The sequence below is a fragment of the Scleropages formosus genome, chromosome 3 (genome assembly GCF_900964775.1).
Source record: "Scleropages formosus chromosome 3, fSclFor1.1, whole genome shotgun sequence".
Lineage (NCBI taxonomy): Eukaryota > Metazoa > Chordata > Actinopteri > Osteoglossiformes > Osteoglossidae > Scleropages > Scleropages formosus.
Window position 1 is genome coordinate 28,069,673 of NC_041808.1, and position 10,432 is coordinate 28,080,104.

The window sequence follows — 10,432 nt, forward strand, 5'->3', positions numbered from 1 at the left end:
AGTTCAAACAACTGTAAATTATGTGAACACTTCCCGGCAGAGAAAATAACAGATCCAGTCTTCGGTGTAAATCTTTCATATAAAATATGTATTTTCACTAGATTTCCAAGCATAATAAATTTTGGTTTTGTGGCCTAATCAGAGTATTTTGGAATTTCAAAAGTAGAAGCTACAGGATATTTCAAAGTCTAATTTTGTTATGACCAATAATAGAGATGAAATTAAGCCAAGATTGTTTAATTTTTCTCTATTGACTTTGTTAACTGCAACCCTGGTCTTACATCATCTGTTGTGCCAAATAGAAGTAGAAGATCAGATACACATTTCTCGCAGTCACACATTTAAAGAATGTGTATGACGAGCAAGAAGGGAGAGACTTGAGTGATAAAATAAACCAAAAAGGATATTTATCTTTGTTAATGTGGCCTGAAAAAGAATCAGAGGGCAATCACCATTTAATCAGACACACACACTGGCTGAGGCGAGCCGGAGTCTAACCTGGCAACAGAGGGCGCAAGGCTGGAGTAGGAGGGGACACACCCAAGATGGGACGCCAGTCCGCCACAAGGCACCCCAAGCAGGGCTTGAACCTCAGACCCACCAGAGAGCAGAACCCGGCCAAGCCCACTGCGCCACTGTGCCCCCGTCATTTAATCAGATAATTTTTTAAATTATTTCTGAAATATGGATAGTTTTTCACCCTAAAAGTCAAGCATAATGCAGGTCTTCCTACAGATAATTAAATTGCAATTTTCCATGTTTTGTGAAATATCTTGTGATCAGTAGTGTTGAAATCAATGTTTCACTCACTCACTCACTCACTCAATTTCATAATGTGCTTTTCCTTGTTAGTCTAAAACCTGTCCCAGAAGCACTCGGTGCAAGGCTTGGGGGGTACACCCTGGGCACACACACACCATTCACACACTCCAAGCAATTTGGAGCATCCAGTTAACCTGAAGTGTGTTTCTCCAGACCTTTGAATTAACGTAACCTCAAGCCATCTTGTATGGGTAATAAAAGGGAACCCAGGTTTAAATCCTAAATCTTACTCTCTCAGATTAAAATACTTGTAAGATATTCACTTTATCACCCCTTTGTGATTAATTTTCTTAAAAAAATATTTTCTCATACGGGGGTGCGGTGGCGCAGTGGGTTGGACCACAGTCCTGCTCTCCAGTGGGTCTGGGGTTCGAGTCCTGCTTGGGGTGTCTTGAGACGGACTGGCGTCCCGTCCTGGGTGTGTCCCCTTCCCCCTCCGGCCTTACGCCCTGTGTTACCGGGTAGGCTCCGGTTCCCTGTGACCCCGTCTGGGACGAGCGGTTCTGAAATGAAATATTTTCTCAGTTACTATTATATTTAACTTAGCCATAAAGCAACGTTACATCAGCTAGTCAGACCCTATAATGTCTGTACTGTTTTTTTCCCGGCCTGCTGTGTGATGGGACTGGGGTTCGAGTCCTGCTTGGGGTGCCTTACGACGGACTGGGGTCCCGTCCTGGGTGTGTCCCCTCCCCCTACAGCCCTGTGTTGCTGGGTTAGGCTCCGGCTCACCGCAACCCCGCTTGGGACAAGCGGTTTCAGTCAGTGTGTGTGTTTGTGTGTGTGTGTGTGTTTTCCCACTAGCATAGATGTTAGTGTGAATCTCTCTTTTTAAAGGGGAAACTAATGGATATACTGCCTGTGATGGAATTTTCATGGAAGTACATACATCACGGATGTGCAGTAATGGACACTGCACCTCATTAGTTTTGGACCACAGGAAATCTGGTGGGTTCAACAGGTTGATCCATGGGTTCAATATGTTGATCTCAGACCTTTGTTTTGTATTTTTAATTATGTATTTTGTATGTGTAGAATCAACAGTTATAAAAATGCAGATATAAATTCTGGACAGGGCCCCTGGCATTCCCTTGCAGGAGACACCATGAACATCTGGTGTCTTTGACAACAAATCTGAGAAATATCCCTCCAGCACCTGAGAAACCTCTACCACCACTAAAGCTACACAGCAGAGCCAAAATGAAACTTCCAGTAGAGGCCAAAGGATTCGGAGTCACCCATGAAAATGCTCTTCAAGGTATTGTTACAGAATTGAAGGAGAAATTCCCCAGTTACAGTCAAGAAAAAAGAGAGACACAATGTCAGAAGAAAAAGAGGGAAACTGAATGTACAGTTAACCTTGTTGCCAAATGGCCGTCTACAAGTAATAAAATACAGTCACCCAAGCAAAAAAGGAGCACCTCTTTGGCAGAACACCTACAAATCTCCTTATGGACCAAATCTCAGGCAGAAGAGGAAGGTAAAGAAGTTTTGGAAGACATTACCAGCAAGCAATCCCCCCTAATGGTAAGAAATCCATTAAGGATGTCCACAAAGGTATCCCAAGAGGCTTTGGAAAGTCCTCTTGGCAATGAGCTCACTTCTAAAAGCAGAAAACTGGATATACAGACATGTAAGGACATGCCATCTTCACAGAGAGAAACTAGCAGGGTATCCAGAAAGGGACAGCACAGATGGCTGAAGCAGTTCTGGCAGAATCGCAGCCTGGTGCTAGAGAGTGGGGTGCTGGAACATCTCAGTAAACAGCAGCTGTTGTTGCAAGAGGTAAAACAGTGATTTAAAGCATTTTTAAAGGTCTCCTTAAATTCTAATATCCATGCATAATCCATTTTTTGACCGAAGAGTTACTGAATCTTAAGTGTGTGTGTTCATCATGTGTGGCTCTGTTTTGGCAAGTTCTCTCTGGTTATAAGTAAAGCACATAACGTACAAAACCTGCTTGGTTGTCACAAATGAATGGTTTTCTTTGCTGTAGAGTATGTATGAGGTGGTGACCACAGAGTTCTCCTACTTGGAGAGTCTGACTGTGGCTGTGGACCATTTCATGGAGTCCCCTGCCCTCAGTCTGCTTCTAACACCTCATGACCACAAGTCTCTCTTCTCCAGCATTGCCAGGATAAAAGAGATTAGTCAAAAGTGAGTCTCCTGTGACATTCCTGACCACGCACCTCATCACCAACCTCCTCCAACTTGCTAGTATGTTCTGCATGCAGAAGTCAGCTAACCTCAACGTTTGAGTTTAGTTGATTGCTAAAGTGTTTCTTTTTTTTAAAAATTTAACCTAGATCTAAAGTCTAGCAGCTGTTCATTTCTGTATTTGCTGTAAAGTCTAACAGTGTTTTCTCTTCATGAATATACTATGATTAGTTTTTTAGATGCCATGATTAGGGAGCTGGATACTAGCCTGTTCTTCGATGTGTGTGTGGTCATCCACCGATACACCAGCCAACACTTTGGAGCCTATGTGGACTATGTTCGCAACATGTCCTACCAGGAGCACACTCTGCACAACCTGCGGTAGGAGACAGGTCTCTAGGCATGCACTTGGGTTGGAGGTATGAATGAGTTTACTAGGTGGTAGTGTCTATGCACAGGAAGCAGAACCCCCAGTTTGTGGAGATCTTGGATCAGCTGCAAGAGCACCCACTCTGCAATCGCTTACCACTGAAGTCCTTCCTGGTTCTACCACTCCAAAGGGTCACACGCCTCAAAATACTGGTGGAGGTAGGTAGGAGGCAAATAATCTCAGGAACTTAACTCAGATTTCATCTCTATCTAAAATGGTGTGTTATATCTCCTACTGCCCCCCCAAACTAAGACCCCAAGAATGTTTTTATTGAACACGGGATCATTTTATTTTTATTTTAATTTAAAAAAGGATATAAATCACTGTGTTTTGGGTATCAATATGAACAGTATAAATAAAAATGTCATGTTGAAATAAATAATATTGCACTGAATTATTTGTGCCCTAGTTTAATCATCTGAAGTTCCATCTTACAGCTCCTTCTCACCATGATGCACAAATACCTCAAAAGTAGCTATAACATTATGAGTTCACTACTGCTGAACAGTCACCAAGCTTGACATTAAACATTGAAGCATATTGCCGGCATTCTTTACCTTCAGAATATTCTGAAGAGGACAGAACAAGGATCAAAAAACCAGACTTCTGCTCAGATTGCCTTGAAGGAGATCTCCAAGGTATAATTAAGGGGCCATGTAGTAAACATTTTTCGTTAGTGAGTCATGCAATAAAGCTGCTGGAACTCTCTTTTCTTCTTCTTCTGAATCTCAAGTCTGTTAACATATGGTTTGGACTTTTGTGATCTCTGCACTTCAAATCAAATGCGATCTGCCAAAGTTCTATGTATACCTTGTCTGACTTAGTATTCAAGAAAATGTTTGCCAGTTTGCACATGTAAACTGTGTGACAGACATACCACTGTAAAGTATCTTAAAGAATAAACGTAATAATCACAAGTCAGTGTTTCTCCAGGACAACTTAACAACTATGCTACGCTAAAGCAGAAAGAAGAGACAGAAACTTAATACTAACTTGAGAAAAACAATCACAAAGTTATAGTCTAGTTTTCCCAATATATTTTATGTCAGTATAATATAGCTGATTGAATCTAAACTTATCTGATCATTACAGCAACTGTTAGTCATAATGATTCTTTGAAAAGCTTTGCTTTGGATTATTTACAAAATAAAACATTATTTACACTTTACATTCTGTAGTACGAGAACCTTAATGTAATGCAATATTACTTTTTATGGAATAGCTTTGTGGAATGAAAAACAAAAGTACTTGTCTATTCATACGTCAATTTTCAGTAACCATATATTATAGGAAATATCAGGCATATGTTGATTTTTTTAATTGGATAGTTATATTTGGGGGGTGCGGTGGCGCAGTGGGTTGAACCACAGTCCTGCTCTCCGGTGGGTCTGGGGTTCGAGTCCCGCTTGGGGTGCCTTGTGGTGGACTGGCGTCCTGTCCTGGGTGTGTCTCCTCCCCCTCCGGCCTTACGCCCTGTGTTACCGGGTAGGCTCCGGTTCCCCGCGACCCCGTATGGGACAAGCGGTTCTGAAAATGTGTGTGTGTGTGTGTGGTTATATTTCTATCTTATGAAAATGTTTTGCATGTTATGAAAATGTAAACCAGTTAATAGTCCAAGTATTTTATGAAATGCTCTTTTCTTTTGGAATTTGAAATGAAAACATGGCCCATGTTTTCTAATGCGCTCATAGGTGGTGGATTCCTGCAACAGGGAAGTGGGCAAAATGAAACAGATGGAGGAGCTTGTGCGCATTGCCAACAAGACTGAGTTTGAGTGCAAAGTGAGTTTTGTTTTTTGTTCTCTAAATGCTTGAAAACCAGGAAAGCCAGTTCTCTCTTGTTTAGGTAAAATTATCTTCCACAATAAAAAAACAAAACTTGTTCGCTGTATCAATATGCATGCGGCTGATGCCGTGAGATGTTTCTTATCTCAAATGTAAAGTGCACATTCAAGTTCATATAACCAATTCTAAGTGACAGAGATCTGAAAATAAATTAGGTGCACAACCTGTTTTCTGTTGCATTTCAAGCTTTCACTGAGTTCTTCAATATACATAGTATAAATGCACTGGGGTAAGGCACAGTGGGAAGCCTGTCAACACCAGTACTTACCATTGTCTTATCACTTTTTGCTGCTGGACAACTAATTACAGGCTCTGCCGCTGATTTCATCCTCTCGCTGGCTGGTGAGGCAGGGGGAACTGACTGAGCTCACGGACAAGGAGAACATCTTTGGCCAAAGAAAGTTGTCACCAGTCTACCTTCTGCTCTTTAATGACTTGCTGTTAGTGGCAGTCAAAAAAGGGTATGTAGAGCTCAGCGCTCCTTCTGGGCGATTTAGACCACGGGTGTCCGATGAGCAGCCCAAGGGTTACATATACATATACAAGGGTTACATCTGGCCTGCAGTTTCATGTAATTATCACTATCTAATATACCTGCCATAAATACTATAAATTTTATGGAAACACATGATAACAGTTATAATTAGACACACACCAAACATGCCCCACACCTAAAGTAAATACAGTAAATTAAATAATTTTCAAATTTGGACATGTAAGATTCAGTACGTCACTTATTATGAGTATTTCTTGTGCAGCCCTTGAACCAGTTTACAATAATTCACATGGCAGTTGTTATTGCTTGGACACCTCTGATTTAGCCAGTCAGTTTTAATACATTCTGAAGGATCAGAATGAACCATTATGAAAAACCTTGTGGAGTTTTTGTGAGTTCTAAGCTTCTTTATTTCCTACATCTTACACAACACTGTTATGTTATTTATATTATATTATTTATGTTCTTATATTGGATGTAGTCAGTTCATCACTTGCAACTTTGACATTTTCTTCTGTGAGATGAGTGCAACGTTATGTCTTTGGTCAGAGTGGACCGCTTTGTGGTGCAGGACCATGTCCACCGTTCTCTTATTGAGATTAGTGATGGAGAGGATGTTGAGTGTGAGCTGGACAGGACGTTCCGACTGGTTCTGCTGAAGAACCACAAGGGGAGCACATCTGAGCGCCTGCTGAGAGCTCCCTCCCTGTGAGTCCTCTTTTCACCAGTTATACCTGCTGGGTAGAATGGGCTTCATTATTACCTCTACCAATCCAGACTTTTTTCTCATAGAAAGTGTGACACACTTCCATGCATCCCTGTTCCCATCTCTGAGACCACTGTCATATTGTGTTCCCACCTCAGAGAAGAGAGGACCCTCTGGGTACAGGCACTAAGTCCACAGAAAAGAGGGGAGGAAGTGATCTATGAAGAGTGGGGTGAGTATCTTTCAAGGAATATGGATTTTTGTGTCACACACTTATACGTCTAACCAAAAACACATACACTTTCCTTTGTCCTTCACGTTTAAAAATTCTTTTTATCCTTTTATTGCTAAGTACTCATTTTACATAAAATGTCTTTGGACATGCTTACGATATTAGTATTTATGCTTTTCCCTCTTAGTTGCCTGAACATCAGCTTTCACCTTATTTTTGATGTAAAAACTACATGACTAAATAAATATTGTAATTACCTTTTTTACTGACATGTATGTACTGTGAAGAATGATTAAGCATAAATAATATGAAGCATTAAATATGTACACATTTCAACAATTTTTTAAAGGTTGTTTGATAGTAACCACTGGATATCAGAGTTGTAAGTGAAAGTGTGTAAACTCTCAATTGTTGTGTTTTTTCTGGTGATGTGAATGGTATTCTGCCCAGTAATAATACTGTTTTTCTCAGACTGCCCTCAGGTGCAGTGTACTGAAAGTTACTACACACAGCAACCTGGAGAGCTGAGTTTGCAACTGGGGGATGTCATAAACATAATCCAAAAGACTCATGATGGTTGGTAGTCAGGGACAAGATTACTGAAATGCTAAACGTTTCTTAAGAACACCTCTATTTTCCTGCTAAACCACAACCTTCATTTTTTGGTGAAGTTACAGAAAGCAAGTTGAATACTCTTACATACTTGACAAGAAAATGTATTTCACTGCTGTGGTCTACATCTGAGTTTCCCTGTAAATGTATGTATGATCAAAGTATATCATTTTATTGGGCATTAATAAATTTGAACTACATGAGAATTACAAATAATTCTGGAATATCTGGTCACCCCTCTGGAACTGATTATATAGTGCTACAGATTCACACCTGAGAAATACAGGTGGTGGTCAAAACACTGGAAAGGCAATGGAAAAAGGAATTTAACTTTGAATTAGCTAAATCACAATTACAAAGACATCTGTAAAGGTGAGTCATATTAGGCTGATTGTCCATTAGTAGTATGTGTCAGATATAAAAGAGGTCTGACAGTTAGTATCTTGATAGCTGCGTTTTCAAAGGAGCCTAGAGCAACTGACAGAGTTCCAAAGAGGCCAGATGGACAGTGCCTAAATTGCAGGTGCATCAGTCAGAAAAACTGTAAAAATTATTAACGTGTCAAGGGGAGCAGTCTCAAAAATAATGACCGCGTTTGCCTAACATGGACAAGAGGAACAGTGGTCACAAGTTGAAGCTCAGTGTATGGATAGACAGACACGTCACATGATTGCTGTTAAATGCCACAAAAGTACAGCCTCAAAAATTACCACAGAATTACGTGATGCTTGTGTTACTTCATTTAGCAGATGCTTTTCTCCAAAGCGACTTCCAGTGAACACTATGTAGTGTTATCAGCCCACACCTTATTCACCAAGGCGACTTACACTGCTAGATACTCTGCTTTGGAGGGGTGGAGTAGCAGTCATTAGTTTGATTGTTCCGCATGGTTGTATAATGGCCAAGGAACATAAGGTCATTTTACAGGACTAGACAGACCCTGTGGTGCAAATGCTGTTCAATATATATGTTTCCATTTTTCAAGATAATAATGGCCCCATGAACACCAGGGTGAAGTCAAAAGTTTTCCATAGCCTCCACAATCGCCAGATCTAAACATCACTGAACCTTTATGGGAATTTCTGAAGGGCAGATTGCAAAGTAGATTTCCACCTCCTTCATCACTCAAGAACTGCAGGCTCTTCTTCTTAAAGAATGTCATCATATCTCATTATACACACTTCAAAACTTGTATGACATCATTCCAAGAAGAAGTGAAGATGCTTTGAAGGGAAAGGGTGCCCCCTGTCTTTATTAGGTCCTTGATATTGATAAGTGTTTCTGTTATTTTGTCAACACCCTCTATTATATACTGTTGATCTTTTGCTCTTCTTTTTTGTACGTGGATGTACAGCATTTGAGATGTTTTGGTGTACTTCTTCTATGTCTATATATACTATATACTATGTATACTATACATCTATGTCTATCTATATATACTATGATCCAGTACAGTTCCTAAAATTAATATTGAGAAAAAGAATGCCTAGAAATGGAGAAGAAAATATTACAAGAAAGAATGCTTGGATTTCAGCTGATATTTACATATCCCTACTCACTTCTCCCATTCCACTTTATCTCAGGCTTCTTGGAGGGGAAGAAGCTCGTGGACGGGGAGCAGGGCTGGTTTCCCATTAGTTGTGTGAGGGAAATTGCCAATGAACACGTTCAGAGGCGGAACCTCCGTCAGCGCTACCATGTCCTGCAGACAGCCAGCCATCTGCTGAGTCGCCGCTATCTGCCGCAGGAATGCCGCAACACCACTTGCTTCTGATTGAGCCCTCGCATTCTGCGGAAAGCCGATGCCCGAACCTTTAAGTCTTGTGTATCAGTAGGAAGAAAATTTTTGCACCTAACTACAGTTACATGATGTAGCAGGAGGAAAAAAATGTAGCCATAGCCCTTCCCAAAACTTGTCACGGTATTTTGACAGTATGGGATAGCAATAATTAATTTGTAAAGCAACTCCAGAACCATGCTTGGTCTAATCAGCATCAGCAAATATAGAAAGTCCTTCACTTTTATCAATGAACCTATGCTCCTCTGCAGGAAAAGCTGGCAGTCTAAAAGTACTGTATTGCCTGTGTAGTTACAAAAAGGCCAAGAAGTAAAGAAAAAGACTGGAATTTAAATATATAGTATTGTAAAAGATGTCTATGTTACTGAGCTGTCAGAATGTATGCTTGTTTCAGGTTCTTGTGTCAGATTTGTTTCTGCAAAGCTTTAATATACAGCTTTACGACAGTTTTTATTGCGTGTATACATATGTAATACCGTGAACTGGAAAAATTATCATGAAGGGAATGACCAGCTTGGTAGAATCTGTTTCGGTCCCTTCCAGTCATCTTCCATGACGCTAGAGATTATTGTTCCTGAACTCAAATGACTCAGGAGACCAGAGCCAGAAAAGCTCCAGTCCACACGAAAGCCACACAGCTTTGCTTGCACGGTTCTTCTTCTATTCATCTTCAGCTGCTCGGCCCCTACACGTTTGTGTTTATCTTATTTTGCAATGTTTGTGTGATGCGGGCGTATAAAGTTAAACTTGGAGAGATCAGCACATTGTAACAGTTATCATCAATCAGAATCGAATGTCCAGCCCATGGCAGAAATCATGAGTCCAGCAATGAAAACACAGCAGAGATATTGCTGGACAACTCTGAGTGCAATCTGTCTCACGTTGAAGAGAAAAAATGTGTATTTCTTAATACAGGTAGCTCTTAATGTTATGGCCCATAACATGTCATGTAATTGTTTGTCTTTTTTGAAAAAAATATATTATCCTTACAGAATTGCAGCATATGCCTGCTCACGGACTTCATTTAACACGAATGATTTCACTAGAATGTGACTAAAACACATTCATGTAATATTTGCACACATATGTGAAAATATTGTTCTTAGTGTACTGGTAAGTGTGCTAAGCTTTAGGTAACTCTTCGGTCTTTTTTTGCCGAGTTAAACAATAACCAATCATAATAAAGTAGCTCCTTTTCTTGTTTGACCAATCAAAATCAAGTACAAACAGGCAAAACGTGACCAATTGCAAGTAAAATCAATTCAGCGAACAACCAATCAGAATTGGAGGGATGAAAGAGGATTATACCCAATCAGAATGCGACTTAGACCGTGG

The 10,432-nt window shown here is 40.3% G+C and overlaps 1 protein-coding gene across 1 annotated transcript; it reads left to right on the forward strand.

Moving 5' to 3' along the window:
- Positions 1-1,673: 1,673 nt before the first annotated feature.
- Positions 1,674-9,184, forward strand: LOC108926002 (ephexin-1). Its single transcript, XM_029250396.1, has 13 exons — positions 1,674-1,770; positions 1,898-2,349; positions 2,479-2,607; positions 2,819-2,979; positions 3,211-3,360; positions 3,438-3,567; positions 3,973-4,047; positions 5,101-5,190; positions 5,563-5,714; positions 6,299-6,457; positions 6,614-6,687; positions 7,159-7,263; positions 8,883-9,184. The coding sequence occupies exons 1-13, from the start codon at positions 1,698-1,700 to the stop codon at positions 9,071-9,073; spliced, it is 1,941 nt and encodes a 646-aa protein (XP_029106229.1). The 5' UTR covers positions 1,674-1,697; the 3' UTR covers positions 9,074-9,184.
- Positions 9,185-10,432: the final 1,248 nt, after the last annotated feature.

Excerpts from the sequence above, each read along its gene's own strand:
- LOC108926002 (XM_029250396.1), top strand. The coding sequence starts at position 1,698 with ATGGAAGTACATACATCACGGATGTGCAGTAATGGACACTGCACCTCA. Across the intron at positions 2,980-3,210 it reads ATAAAAGAGATTAGTCAAAA|TTTTTTAGATGCCATGATTA; the intron begins GTGAGTCTCCTG and ends TACTATGATTAG. Across the intron at positions 5,715-6,298 it reads TTAGTGGCAGTCAAAAAAGG|AGTGGACCGCTTTGTGGTGC; the intron begins GTATGTAGAGCT and ends GTCTTTGGTCAG.